The sequence below is a fragment of the Aulonocara stuartgranti genome (genome assembly GCF_965226115.1).
Source record: "Aulonocara stuartgranti genome assembly, chromosome: 23".
In the NCBI taxonomy this organism is placed as follows: domain Eukaryota; kingdom Metazoa; phylum Chordata; class Actinopteri; order Cichliformes; family Cichlidae; genus Aulonocara; species Aulonocara stuartgranti.
Window position 1 is genome coordinate 10,364,399 of NC_138958.1, and position 15,602 is coordinate 10,380,000.

Here is a 15,602-nt window from a genome sequence, read left to right on the forward strand (position 1 = left end):
GACGTGAGTGTTCTCGGTGGTCAGGAACAAATGTAATCGCATGGCAGGATGCTGTAAAAGGACCAAACTTCAGCCAGGAGAACAACTGAGATAATCCATCCACAATACGAGGTTAGTCATTCATATACTGCTGCATGGGCTGGGCTGTAGTTACATCCTAAGGTTTTAAAAACTGAGCTTAAATAAATGATTAGGGTAATAAAAGCCGAGGGAGGTCAACAGTGATCACTGACTGTTTTAGGAGCTTTTTGAGATCAAATAGAAGAAAATACATAACATTAAACATGTTAACAACACAAAAGCCATATTAAACGCAGACTACTTTAGGCCCGGAAGTAGGATTCGTCGCGTCATCACTGAACAACCGGATAGAGGGTTTTCACCTACGTCACGTTCTGGGCGGTAACCCACATGCGCGGCCATATTGGAGGCACTCGGAGGTAAACACTGAAATGGATCAATGTCCGAAAGCACAGAAAAGCTCCTCAAAATGCGTTATAGATGCAAAGGCATACAGGAAAGGACTTGGTCCGCAGGAAAGGGCACAATATTTGTTTAAGGTTTATTGGTGGTGGTGCAGATCCATACGAGTTGGCTCCTTTGTCTTGGATCAATGACGACCCGAAAAGTCTTCTGTCTATTGCGTATCCTGATATCATCAACTACCTGGTTTTCTTGCCGAGCCTATACACAGGGGAAGACTTTAAATCTTATAAAAGTTTGGAGGCCTATAACCAGATGGTGTGTGGATGGGTGAGGGAGATGCAGTATCAAGTCATCAGCGACAGATGGCAGTGCTCTGGCCTTGCTGGTCTCTCAGCACTAATTGGTCAGTTTAAGGAAACGCCCCATGAGACCAAAACCTCCAGGAAGCTCAAATGATGGAGAGACTGAGAGAGGATGAAATAGGAAATTAACAAGTTGACAAAGACTCTGAGGGATGTCTTCATCACATCATCTGTGGAAAAGTTAGTGCAACACACAAACGGCTTCATCCTCTGCATACCAGGAAACAACCCGGATTAACAATTATTACTGAGAGCCACGATGGCATCATTGGAAGAAAAGAGGAAGACACAGTGATGAAGAACAAGCTTTAATTGGAACCACAGAGCATGCACCTGAAACAGCTTCTTCAGCTCTTTTTATAGCAGCACTTTATACACTCATATGATGCTTCATGGTTTTACATTCAGATGAGAGCGCGCCGATTTAGAAACATCACATGCAACAACACACGGACACGGGAACAGCAGGACGGACCGCCTCGTATTTACAGACCGATTGTTTCAGGATGTTATTCTTCTGAGCTCCTATTGTCCTCAAACCAACATTTACACGATGGAACGAATCAGCATGCGTGATGTCATCAAGCAGCACACAGCTCTTTGATTACACCCCCAAAGCAGAGGGGTGTTTCCTATACACGGCTTTTCAGTCACAAGACATTAGCGTGCAAGCCACTGTCTGGGCCTGCCTGAAACTCTGGAAGTGATAAACACAGGTATAGTGCTGCCAGAAGATCACTCCATCACTTTTTTCCAAATGCAAAATAAAATATTCACTGTTAGCTTAATTAGGTGAAATTTAGTCATGGCTTTAAGTGGATCTGAGTGATCGTAGCTCAATTGGTCTGCACAAAAACAAACAAAAAAAAAAAATCAAGAAAAAGCAGCAGTCACAAGCATGATGTCACAAGCATGTGTCCATCGAGTGGACTGATGTCGTCACGGAATAATCAAGTGTAAGGTCAGGTTTTACTGTGAGCTCAGATCAGTGAGAGGAGGTTGAAGGAGGATCAATGTTTGTGACATCAGAGAGAACTCTGTTGATAGGAACAGTGCGAGCTCCATCGAGTGGACTGAGACTCAGGTGGAAACAGCTTTACATGAACAGACCAGGGACATCCCCGAGCTCACGAAGGTGCTGTTACTGTGACATGAGCATAAATATGGGCTCAGTTGTTTCTGCTGGCAGTTATTAAAGTTGATGTTACATATGTTAGGATTCAGACATTAATCTGATCAACACGGTCAGAGCTGCATTTTCACAGACATGTGTGCGGTGTGTATGGCCCTGGGAGAGAAAAAAGCTCTCTCTGTGTGCACACTGCTGAGAAAAGTCACGCAGACACGTTTTAATTACAAACTAATTGTCATGCAGAGCAATGCATAACTGCAGTGTTTCAGCACAAGTGCAGTCATACAGCCATGGAATCTTGAGTTTAATAAATACGCAGCATCACAGGCCATAAAGCTAACATTTATGGACGTAACATGGTTACTATGTAACTCGGGTCGGATCTCACTGTGAATCATGTTCACAGTTTAGGTCAGCAGTTCTGCTCTCCTCTGGATCAATCCTGCCTCCGTCTAAGCTGCAGATGTATTTATAACCCTGACTTTAACTTTACTAAGAAAAATGTCTGAGTGAGAGAAGACACATCAGGGAGGATAGAGCTGCGAGCAGCATGGAAGAAGTGATGAAGACTTCATGTTAGTTAGCCTCCGTGCTGAAACAGCGATAGAAGCAGAAACGTGTGCATCAGGTGCACAGCGGTCATTAAACAGCACTACACCTGTGGTGATGAACCAGCTAAATGATGAGATAAACTTTAAAATGTGAGAGAAAAAACAACCACACCCCTCTGTGGTGACGTGGTTGTATGACATCCAATATATCAGGCAAGTCTTGAGCAATGTGCACATGATATCACACAAGAATCCTGAATAAAACCAAAAGGTTGGTTTTTTTTTTTTAAAACCAAATGTATTGCCCTCTGGTGGTCATAAAAGCAGAATGCAACTTTAAAGAGGACATGAAACGTTACACATATAAAGCATAATTTACATACAAAAACTGACAGATGTAACTTTGTCTGTGAAGCAGGATTTAAGAAATAAATGCTTAAAGTTAAAAGTTGTTTAGAGCCATCTTCTGTCAGTGATGTCATGTGGTTGCCATTTGTGTTGCCCCTGGCTGCAACAATGAGTTTATGTTAAACTGAGGATATACTGTCCACTTTCACTGTCTGTCTCTTTAGCAGTAAGCGGCTGTTTGCTGTTTGGCTAGCTGCACTCAAATTGGAAAATCCAGCCATTAGCCATAATATTCGGGTTTGTGTGGAGGAGAGCCTGTTTGAGCCAGGTGACAGGTGTTTACTTGACCTACACGAACTGATTTTTCTTCCTCTGACCAAGTGTACCAAGCAGCAGAATCAGCTGATGCGATCAGCGTTAATTTATGCAACAAAATAATTTCTGTTCCCAAAAACATCCAGACAGTTTACAACATAACAGCCCAATACATGCACAACAAAGCACAAATGTAACTTTTTTTTTTTTACTGAAGCACAACTGGGAATACCATCAGCACGTCTGCATCGAAAACAGGTGGATGTGAAAAAAACCCAAGAAAGTGGAGCCTCTGAGGAAGAGATGCCACACTTTTTGGTGACCCTTTGTTTCTTCCTCGCATCATCTCACTGACTGGATTACTTCATATTAGAAGTGAGGAAAAGCAAAGCCCAAATACACTACCAGTTAAACGTTTGGACACACCTTATTTAATGTGTTATCTTTATTTTTATTACTGTTGACACTGTGAGAATCTACAGTGTCAACAGGATGGTGGTGGTCATAAAAGCAGAATGCAACTTTAAAGAGGACATGAAACGTTACACATATAAAGCATAATTTACACCACTGAGGCATCAAAACTATGAATAAACACATGGAATTATGTAGTAAACAAAAAAGCGTGAAATAACTCAAAAAATGTTTTATATTTTAGATCCTTCGTAATAGTCCCCCTTTGCTTTGATTACTGCTTTGCACACTCTTGCCATTCTCTTGATGATCTTCATGAGGTAGTCACCTGAAATGGTTTTCCAACAGTCTTGAAAGAGTTCCCAGAGATGCTGAGCACTTGTTGGTTCTTTTGCCTTTACTCTGCAGTCCATCTCATCCCAAACCATCTCCATTGGGTTTAGGTCAGGTGACTGTGGTGTCTGTGCGGGATTTATCAGGGCTCTAATCTGAGGTGCTGTTAACTTGTGATTTCTGAGCCTGGTGACTCGGGTGAATTTATCCTCAGCAGCAGACTCCTTTGTCTTCCTTTCCTGGGGCGGTCCTCATGTGAGCCAGTTTCATCATAGTGCTTGGTGTTTTTTGCGACTGCTCTTGGGGACACTCAAAGTTTTAGCAATTTTCCGGACTGACTGACCTTCAGTTCTTAAAGTAATGATGGACTGTTTCTCTTAGCCGATTGGTTCTTGCCATAATATGAATTCTAACAGTTGTCAAAGAGGGCTGTCAGCTGTATACCAACCTGACTTCTACACAACACAACTGATGGTCCCAAACCCATTAAGAAGGGTGAGACACAAATGAACCCTGACAAGGCACACCTGTGAAGTAAAAACCATTTCAGGTGTCACATCATGAAGCTCATTGAGAGAAGGCCAAGGGTTTGCAGCACTGTCAACAAAGTAAAGGGTGGCTTCTTTGGAAAATCTAAAATATAAAACATTTAAAGTTATTTATCAATTTTGTTTTTGCTACATTTGATGTCTTCAGTATCTACAATGTAGCCAGCTGACTGCATGGCTTGGTACACCCAACCTGATGAGGAAAAGCTGGATTGTGAGACTCCAGCTTGTCACTCTGGTGGCTCAAACAGGCTCTCCTCCACACAGGTCTCGTTTCTAAAGTGCTTTACGAACCCGAATATTAATGCTAATGGATTTTCCCATTTGAGTGCAGCTAGCCAAACAAGTTTCAACAATCAGTTTAACATAAACTCATAGTAACACAACAATTAGTTTTTAGTTTCCTTATTTTCCTCTGCGTTATCAGTTCTGTCCTAACCTAAACTAATGTCTATTACCTGAAACCAACCAACCACATGCTGTCATGTTCCATACTGACAGAAGATGGTGCTAAACATATTTTTAAAACGTTATATTTCATCGCTTATTTCTTAAATCCAGCTTTACAGACAGAGTCACATCTATGTCAGTTTTTGAGAGCAGGTCTCCATGATGGGAATTAGCCTATATATGTGGAACGCTTCATGTTCTCTTTAAGGTATTTCTTGATTCGTCCATGTCTGCTGCAGACAGTGGATTTTAACAGCAAAAAAAATGATCAGGATGACCCTAATCCTGTCCTGTCAGAATATGTAATATTTTAAAAATTGTTCTCTTAAATCTCAGCAATCAGGGAACAACAAAAGTCTTTCTACCTCATACAGACTGAAAAGTCTTTTTAGAGATTAAACATCTGCTACAGATTGAATCATTTCATCTGTGGACGAGGCTTAAAAGAAATGGTTAGGGGGTTGGGGTCATAACAGATGAAGACCTCACAGAGTTAAATCCAACCTGAATCACAAGGTGACCCTAAGCTGGATAAGAAGCTAAGAAGATGAATGTTTGGATGGCAGAATATGCAGGTTTATCCAAGAAAATAGAAACTTCGATCTGGTATTAAGTGTACGGTTATATATGTCAGTTTAGCTGGTCAAAACACCACAAGTTGTCCATAATTTTGCTCTGAATCACTATCGTTGAGCTAAAAAACTTTTTAGCAACGCTACGTTAATTATAATTGGTGTTTCAGATGTTTCATAGAGATGTTGATCTCTGTGGACAATCAGGACATGCATAATCAATCAAATAAGTAATCTTGTTTAACTGAAACATAAACTTTCTGTAGACAGAAATAAATAACTTTACTGTGAAGCCATGGCTTTAACACCATTTTCCATTCCGATTCTTTGAAGAAACATTTGATTAATATTCACGCACGTAAACCTTCGGCCGTCTTTCGCACTTATAAAGCTCTGAAATAAAATCACCTAGTTTCTTTTTAAACCTAAACGTCTGTGACGAGATTTAATCTCATGTCGGTCCATTAGTAATAAGTACTATCATTCACACACAAAAACAAAACGCTCACAACCTCCACCAATCAGACAGCAGCACACACAAACAAACAAACATGCTGAGAATCACTATAGCAACCAAACCATCACACCAGAGAGGCAAGAAATATACAATCTGAATTCGACTGCCAACATGGCCGCCATCACAGAATCCATAACTGGAGGGGTTGGGTTCTGCTGCTGGGGTCTTATTTGTCGCAGGGTTATGGTTTGTCGCAGGGCTACGGTTTGTTGGAAGGTTAGGGTTTGTTGGAGAGTTCTTGTTTATTGGAAGATTTTTGTTTGTCGGAGGGTTCTTGTTTGTCGCAGGTTTAGGGTTTGTTGCAGGGTTCTTGTTTGATGGAGGGTTAGAGTTTGTCAGCGGGTTCAGGTTTATCAAAGGGTTCTTGTTTGTCGCAGGTTTAGGGTTTGTTGGAGGGTTCTTGTTTGTGACAGGGTTCTTTGTTTGTCGCAGGTTTGTCATAGGGTTCTTGTTTGTTGCAGGGATCTTGTTTGCTGCAGGGTTAGGGTTTGTTCGGGTGTTTCAAAAATTTACTGTTTGAGTTTGTCTCTGTGCTTTGACTTTGAGCTGTTTATTGAATGAGTTCCTTTCTTCTTAGAGGCTCAACACAGTGGCCAGCATCTCTTCGGCACAGATGGAGGTGTTCCTTTCTGGATCACAGAACAATTGGGTCAGTTTGTGTCAGTCTAAAGAAGTTTGTGATTGGATTCCTTCAGGATTAATACTGTCCTTTAGCCACAGCCTGAATCCTTTCTAAAGTTAAAGTCACTGAACAGGAAACTGAATGGGTGGAAGAGCAGAGGTACCTCAGCACCATCACTGACCAAAAACAGTGAGATCATCTGATAAATGTGAACAACACCTCTGTCTCTGTTTATAACCACTGAATCCATCCTTCTTGGGATGATTTCTTTGGATAGCAACTTATCTCAAGAATAATAATAATAATAATAATAATAATAATAATAATAATAATGTCCTCTGTGGTGGGTTCACTTGGAAAAATAAATAGTTGCAATAGCATTGATGTCCTCCTAGACTCTCTGAGAGGTAAGATGTCTTTTTGTGAAGAGAAACTGTCCAAGTGTTGAGCTCCTAAACCTTGAGCTCATCATCTCCTGGGTGGAAACCTCTTCTCACAGCTTGTTGCTTGCATAGCATCACGCTCCTTGTTGCCAACCAGGTTTTGTGCTGTTAGTGACCAGTTTCAGAGTAAGGCTTTTATTTTGAAAGGTAACAGGCTAATCTTTGAACCTCCGTCCCTGCAGACTCTTATAATAGTTCTCCTGCTCAGTCTGGTTACGGATCTCTCGCTCCAACAGAACCAGTGCTGTCTTGCGCCTCATGGCCATCTCCCTGCGCTGAGCATCTGATGACATCTCTACCTGCTGGTGAGGTGGGCTTGAGGATATGGTAGGGTCGACAGTGGCGCATGGTGAGGCAGAGCGGCGTGGGTGGAAGCTGCTGCTGCTGCGGCTGGCCGAATCTCCTCGATTCAGGTTAGAGAGGTTGTAGGTTTCTCGTGGGTCTCCCCCATTGGATGCCCCCACCCACTCCCATGGGTTACCATTACCTGATGGGGGCTGGGCCTGGGGAGGAAGCGGGACTTGGACAACAGGATAGTGGGGTGCATGGGCATCCACTGTGATGATACCTGGCCCCTCCCGTGGTTGCTCAAAGGGGTGGCGGTAGTGTGGCGAGTCGGCAGCGGAGGAGATGGCAGAGCAGGTGGATGTGGTTTCGGAGGACTTCTCCCCAGAGGACGAGGACGGCAGGAGGCCCTGCTGCTTGGAGATGGCAATGACTTGCATGAGTCGTGGCTGGTTGGCAGCACCACGCCCGGACGCCTCCCCAGTTGTCTTCTCCCGGATGGCGAGCCACTTGGCTCGGGTTAGGGCGCTTTTTGGAGAAACCGGTGGGGGTCCTGCTTCTGGGATCTGTGGGGGTCTGGGTGTTGCCACAGCTTTGGCCCCCCCTGGAGGTGGAGTGGGGTTGCGACTTGCGTTTGCCCTCCCGGCATGCACTGCAGGCTGGTAGATCGGGGCTTGAGAACCGCCATCGTCAGTCCCCACAGAGCCTACCTCAGAGCCGTCTTCACTGGTTTCGTGCTCTGCCTCGTCCCGAACACCCATACCTCGCATCTCCATCGACTTCTGCTTCCACTCCGACACCAGCTGCTGTGACCGCATAGGGTCCATGGGCACCTGAACAGCCTTCAGACGGCGCTGCACTGGCTGCACTGGCTGGACCGGCTGCACCGCCTCCTCAGAGGCATCGTTGGCCCCCAGTACACCATTTACATTCATGCTAGCTCTTGGTAGCGTGTTGCTGAAGGTCACCATGGTCTCCTTTCCCATGGGGCTTCGGGGAGCCAGCAGCTCTACATCCACACTGGCCCTCTTCAGACTTCCCATTGAGCCCTTCTCCCTCTGCAGGGGCCCCAGGCCATCCAGCCGGTCCATGGGAGCCGGAGCTGCTGCTATCTCATCGTTACTCTCTGAGGCAGAGGCAGGGCCTTTGTTATAGACCGACTCGTGTCCCCGCTCAGTCAGTGCTCGGAGAGGGTCTGCCTTTAGGGGTGGAGGAGGTGGGGGTGGAGTGATGTCATCAGATGATTTGAAGTTGGCGACAGCGTGAAGGGCCTGACGGAGGAGAATAAAATCTTGTGAGTCTTTGGAGAGTCACAAACCTCAAAAATACTCTGAAACCTGATCTAATCGTCAGATCAAACCTCAGAGACCAGCACCAAGATCTGTTACATTATTACCAACCTCTTCAAAAACAACTAAATCTCCCGGTTTCAACAACTGAGTCGGTGTCTTTGGATGATATTCTATTAAATCAGGCTTTGAATTATTTTTAAGTCTTAGCTGTGTTTTTCAGGCTGAATGATTAAAGCTGCCTCAGTGACCTTCTGTCTGTATTTTAGGTGCTGTTCAGATGTTTCTTTGTGCTGGCAGGTTTAATATTCCCTCATATTCAGTTGGATATTCAGCCCATCATGTCTTTGTGAAGCTCCTCGGCTGAAGCTTATTGGCTAAATCAAGATTTGAGTCACTTGGAGCTGCAGAGCTGTTGGTTTTTGATCTACCATCAGCCTCCGGTTTAAGCTGATGCAGTCGCCATGACAACACCAACACAAAGCCATGTTCATGACAACAGCTGCAGACTCTGGAGCTCCATCAGACAGAAACACACACCAGATGTGTCCTTTATCTCACCAGGTAGGCGGCGATGAAGGCTCCAATGAGGAAGCCCACATAGACGTCGATGGGGTGGCTACGATGCTGTGTGATCTGAGTCAGGCCAGTCAGCGCTGCAGCAATGGCAAATGCAAACACCAGCACGGGTTTGAGCAGCTTGGTGCTGTCTGAGATGGTCGAATTAAAGTACATCTGACAGGAAACAGAAGCTAACATCAGAGAATGCCATGATACAGCAAATTCAACACATCTTTATCAAGACAAACAAAACTGAGCAGTACAAGCAGACCTGACACAATTTCCTAAAGACATTTTTTAAAATGTGAACATTGTTTATTCTTATTTATTTTTGTGTAAAATGAATTTATTCTGGGATGGAAAATTTAACTTTAATCCGAGTCTAAAATCAGCTTTTAATTTACATGCGTTAAAAGCAGCATGGCCGACCCAGCATTTCTGGGCTGAACCTGAACTCTGACCACTGGACCTAAAATCACACGAGCTTGTTTCTGTGGGAAGGTTTTCTTTGTCGCACTTACAGAAACATAAACAGCAGCAAACGCTGACAGAGTTGCATGCTGGGAAGGAAACGTCTTTCTGTAAGAAAAGGAAGAAAAAAAAAAAACATGCCTCAATGATCAGTCTGAAAACTTCAAACAGCGACACAAACAGGAAGTACGGCAAGCACCTCGCAGCCATGATGGCGTGCTCATCCTGCCCAGAGCAGATGTCTGTGGTGATGTAGGCATTCTTGTCACATGACACACCCGCCAGAGTATAGTTAGGTTTGCAGACAGTGAGGAAGAATGGTGCGTGGTACCCCGTGGACAGCTGGATGATGTCAGTGAGCAGCGCGGTCGCACACAGGCCGAACACGTGCACACCTGCAGGAACACTTTTGACATGTAAGACTGGTGGCAGGTCACAGGGTACAGACAGGTGGATGTTCAGCAGGTTCTGCAGACACAGTCATACCTACGAAACGGACCGTCCTCCTCAGGAAGGAGTTGAAACTGCAGCCGCCAGCGTTGATGCTTCCCTCAGCTCGGCGGAGTTTCAGACGGGACTGCAGGCAGTAGATTGCTCCTTCCACCAGCATAATCTGGGGCACAAAACAAATCCACCTCAGCAGCTTGAAGCAGGACAGGCTGTCCCCGCCCACTTTCTACAACCACCAAACATGAAATACTAGTTTATGCACAGGTGGAGATGTACAGATGAGGAAACCAAAGACACCAAAGACTTCCAAACATCTGAGGTATTTTCATTGTTCATGAGGTCAGAATGGAGAGTCGGGGTACCCCATCAACCATCCAACCACACACCCACCCATCCACCAGCAACTAATCACTTACCAACTTACAAACACCTATTAAACCACTCAACAGTCATTGGCCAACCACCAATCACCTATCCAACCAAACAACCAACCATCCACCAATCACTCATCCATCGACCAACCCTTCATTCAGCCACTCAAAAACTAAACCACCCACCCATCAATCACATATACCAAGCATCACCTCCAGTCATCTTCTTAGCCTTCAATCCGACTAGGCAAGTGCGCCATCACTAAAAACATATTCCTACATAATCAATAAATTCTAATAAATTATGGTACTGAAGCAGCAGGTCCAGCGAAGGCGAGGCTTAGAAGCATCAACAGTGGGATCAGCTCATCTCCTCCATCCACGTACGGCATACTCAAATCTCTGTCGTGGCACCGGAAACCCACTTGAGCCGGCTTCACCACATCGGTCAGCTCCAGGAAGTACAGCGACACCATAGAAGAAGCCACAATGGGCAGCTGCATGCAGAAAAACAGATAAACATCTGTTAATGGGATCATCTGATCCTTGTCGACACGGCAGGAAGTGCTGCCAAAATGTACCGGTAGCTCTGAGTTTACAGGTAGTGTAAACAGGAAGCAGAATCCTTTCATAGCCTCTGTAAGATAAGCTGACCTCTGTTAGTGAGTGTGTGTGATCGCAAGTTTCAAGTTTGGCTCAGTTTGGCTCAGTCTGGAAATCATGACCATAAACTCATGATGTCAGTGGGGGTTTTTTTTTTCTTTTTTTTTTTTCCAGAGGTCCCGGCAGACACTGTCTCCCCATACACCTCCACAGGACCTGAGGTCAGCTGTTGCCCCCTGGTGGTCAGTAAAAAGAGTACAAGTGTAAGAGAACTCAGATTTTACGATTCAGACCCAGAAGCTACATCTATGTTTAGACTGTCTGAGGATCTGAAGCATCAGCGTGTGGTCCATGGGCTCTTCAGATGGTCACTGAGGATTTTCATCAAATACTCGAATTATATTGAAAATTATGTTAATTTGTTCAGGGTTTTTTTTGATTCTCTAAATGAAAATAATTTAATAATAATGGATTGCATTTATATAGCGCTTTTCAGGGCCCTCAAAGCGCTTTCCAAACAGTTCATGCAGAACTTTTATTAAATGAGTTGAATTAAAGCGGAAAGTCTGAAATTCACATGCTGTTTGATTTGAAAAATAGCGCGGTGGACCTGACTGTAGGTACGGTCCTCTGTGTCATGTGACCATTTGTTTGTTTGTTGCTCTCACCTCTACGAAGTAGAAACATGGCAGCAGAGTCAGACTGTCCTTTGGAGGTTTCTTCTTCATCTTCTCTGAGGGTGAGGATGTCATCATCATCATCATCATCCTCATCAACCTATACACGGACGCGCACACACACACACACACAGATTGAAGCATTATTTCCTGATTATGAAAAAACAAACATTTGAGGCTGAACTTGTCAAATCACAACAGAGCTGCAGGAGGGGCGGTTCCACAGACAGTAAAAACATGGGGCACTTTATGTCAGAGGTATTGATGCAGCCAGCAGGCCCGTAAGTCTTAACTGGAGAGAGCCCGCTGAACCTCAACCTTCAGATCCAGACAATCTCGCACATTCCTTCTTCTTATGGTTCCCACGGAAAGAAGCTCCACTACGCTCAGGCAGGAACCATAAGTTTAAATACCAAGGGACTACCATAAAGATCTTTTAAAATGTCTGAATTGCGCTTGCTCAAAAAAAGAGCTGCATTCAGCGGTTTAAAATGAGACAAGTATCAGAGAAACGTCAGGTTCCACTCGCTGTACTCGGGCAGGGATAGCTCAGTAGGTAGAGTGGTGGCCCCATGATTGGAAGGTCGGGGGTTTGACTCCACTGAACGGCTACCCTGAGGTACCCCTGAGCAAGGTACCGTCCCTACACACTGCTCCCCGGGTGCTGCACTGGTGGCTGCCCACTGCTTCACTGGGTGAATGGGTTAAATGCAGAGGAACTATTTCCCTATGGGGACTAACACGCACACTTTACTTTACACTGTACCTGGCCCGGTTGTGCGTGACATACAAAAAAGATGTCCCCACCTTCACTCACCTGATAAAGCTCAGAAGATTTTTTTGATCAGAGGTTCAGTAAGGAGTACGACGAGTACGCACATATTCCCATCATTCATGATAATCAGCCGTACTCAAGATACAGATGCTCCCCTTATTGTTGGATTAATCAACATCCTACATGCAGGCGCATACCAGAAAATCCCCACCTTTGTTGTCTTTGACGTGTGTGCAAGAGCATGTACAAATTTGTGTGTGTGTATATATACATATACATACACACACATATATATACACACACACACACACACACACACATATATATATACACACACACACACACACACACACACACACACACACACACACACACACACACACACACACACACACACACACACACACACATATATATATATATATATATATATATATATATATATATATATATATATATATATATATATATATATATATATATATATATATACACACATATACCAACATATTCCTACATCTCAAAAAAGGCTGACAAAACACAGCAAAAGGAGGCCATCGTCCCACAGCGGTGGACCAGATCCATGCATAGTAACAAAATGTAAAGAGACCAGATGGAAATATTGATGAAAACTGACAAAGTTGGAGCCATTGCTCTAAAGTATATAGAGATGATCTTACCAAATTCTCTAGTATTTACACAGCATCAAAAGATGGGGTGTAGGAGCTTACAATGAGAGCAGAATGTGCTCCTCATGTCACAGGGACATACATTATGTTAGGTAGGTGTGAATGCATTGGTGTGTGAGCTCAGCTGGATAGCGTAGTGGTTAAACTACACGCCTTTGGAACAGAGGATCGCAAGTTCGATTCCTGCCTGGGGGCGTCTGTATCCAGTAAGGGTCCTAAGGCTAGACCCCCTATGCTAAGCAAGCCTACCGCAGACATGAGCGAGACAGATAAATATGAAGGCATGCCGGCTCGGACGTCGCCCGGATCAACAAGGTCCGCGTCAGGTGTTGAGGAACCAGGGCACCCTGATGAAAAGTGGGCTACTGGAACAAGAAGGCATCGGTGGGCAAGGGACGAAAACAGGGCGTTGTTGGAATGCTACTACGCAAGTAACCCCAGCGGAAGGGGCTACATGAATAGGATGAGGGACCTATGGATTCTTCGATACCCAACATCCACAATGACGGCAAAACAACTAGTAGCTCAGTGTTCCAACATTCGAAAGAAGGGACTGCTCTCACAGCTAGAGATTGACGAGGTACAACACAAATGCTACGGCAAGGAGGAGTCAGGACGCCAGGTCAGGGGGGAGATATCATCACCCCCACCCGAGATTGGGTACATAGCCCCAAGTGCGATAGGAGAAGGATCGTTGAGTGCGAGAGGAGCTGACCTGAAAAATAGGATCATGGCCAAGCTTGAAACCTGGATCCCCCGTAGCCGGTTACCAAGATTACGTGAAGTACCCTCAGAAGGTCTGCTAGATGATGTTAATGCAGCACTACGGGCAATACCTACAACCACGATTACTGACACTAACAAGCTGATCTACAATACGGCAGCAGTGATCAGTGAGATGCTTGGCTACAAGTTGAACAGCCACAAGGGGCAGTACCCTCCATGGAGAAGGAGGCTAGAGGGCAAGATCAAAGTAGCACGGAGGGAGGTTAGCCAACTAACGGAGTTGCAGAAAGGTGCGACAAATAAGGTGCCTAAGAAATACAGCAAGCTGTCCATACCTGAGGCCTTGGAAACTGCCAAGCAAAGACTCACAGCCTTGGCCAGCCGCTTGAGGAGGTACACCAGAGAGATAGAAGGCAGGAGAATAAACCAGCTGTTCTCCACAGAACCAGCAAAGGTGTACTCTCAGTGGCAAGGGAACAATAAGAGAACAGCACCACCAAGGCTGGAGACGGAGCAATACTGGAAGAGCATATGGGAGAAGGATGCAACCCATAACGGCAATGCTCAGTGGCTAGTGGATCTGAGGGCAGACCACAGCGACCTCCCTGAACAGGGTCCAGTAACCATCACAGTGGCAGATATCCAAGAAAGGGTCTCCAGTATGAAGAGTTGGACAGCACCAGGGCCCGACATGGTTCACGCCTACTGGCTGAAGAAGCTGACTGCACTCCACGAGCGTCTGGCAGCACAAATGAACCAGCTGCTAGTTAACGAGAGACACCCGGAATGGCTAACTGAAGGCCGGACGGTCCTGATCCCCAAGGACCCCAAGAAGGGACCGGTCCCCTCCAACTACCGACCAATAACCTGCCTCAGTACTACATGGAAGCTCCTGTCAGGCATCATATCGGCTAAGATGAACAGGCACATGGGTCAATACATGAGCGGGACACAGAAAGGAATTGGCAAGAATACCAGAGGCGCAAAACACCAGCTACTGGTAGACAGAACAATCAGCCGAGACTGCAAGACCAGACTGACCAACCTGTGCACTGCCTGGATTGATTACAAGAAGGCCTATGACTCAATGCCCCACAGCTGGATACTGGAATGCCTAGAATTGTACAAGATCAATGGGACCCTAAGAGCCTTCATCAGGAACTCAATGGGGATGTGGCGTACAACACTAGAGGCCAACTCCAAGCCCATAGCACAAGTTACCATCAAGTGCGGGATCTACCAAGGAGATGCTCTGTCCCCACTGCTGTTCTGCATAGGCCTGAACCCCCTCAGTGAGATCATTAACAAGACTGGCTACGGATACCGACTACGGAACGGAGCAGTTGTCAGCCACCTCCTGTACATGGATGACATCAAGCTGTATGCCAAGAGTGAACGAGACATCGATTCACTGATCCACACTACCAGGCTATACAGCAATGACATTGGAATGTCGTTCGGACTGGAGAAGTGTAGTCGGATGGTAACAAAGAGAGGGAAGGTAGTCAGAACTGAGGGGATTGAACTACCAGAAGGCAACATTGCAGACATAGAGGACAGTTACAAGTACCTGGGGATCCCGCAGGCGAATGGGAACCATGAAGAGGCCGCTAGAAAGGCTGCAACCACCAAGTACCTGCAGAGGGTCAGGCAAGTCCTGAGGAGTCAGCTG

The 15,602-nt window shown here is 45.3% G+C and overlaps 1 protein-coding gene across 3 annotated transcripts in view; it reads right to left on the bottom strand.

Moving 5' to 3' along the window:
- Positions 1 to 1,080: 1,080 nt before the first annotated feature.
- The window catches only part of plppr3b (phospholipid phosphatase related 3b), a 22,575-nt gene continuing 8,053 nt past the window's right edge, over positions 1,081 to 15,602 (bottom strand). For all 3 annotated transcript variants that reach the window (XM_082523129.1, XM_082523130.1, XM_082523131.1), the window contains exons 2-8: positions 11,732 to 11,840; positions 10,772 to 10,957; positions 10,126 to 10,252; positions 9,839 to 10,034; positions 9,690 to 9,747; positions 9,169 to 9,342; positions 1,081 to 8,589 (exon numbers count right to left, since the gene is read on the bottom strand). In XM_082523129.1, coding sequence (XP_082379255.1) covers positions 7,189 to 8,589; positions 9,169 to 9,342; positions 9,690 to 9,747; positions 9,839 to 10,034; positions 10,126 to 10,252; positions 10,772 to 10,957; positions 11,732 to 11,836 — 2,247 coding nt within the window. In that variant the 5' untranslated portion in view covers positions 11,837 to 11,840 and the 3' untranslated portion in view covers positions 1,081 to 7,188. The remainder of the gene's footprint in view (positions 8,590 to 9,168; positions 9,343 to 9,689; positions 9,748 to 9,838; positions 10,035 to 10,125; positions 10,253 to 10,771; positions 10,958 to 11,731; positions 11,841 to 15,602) is intronic.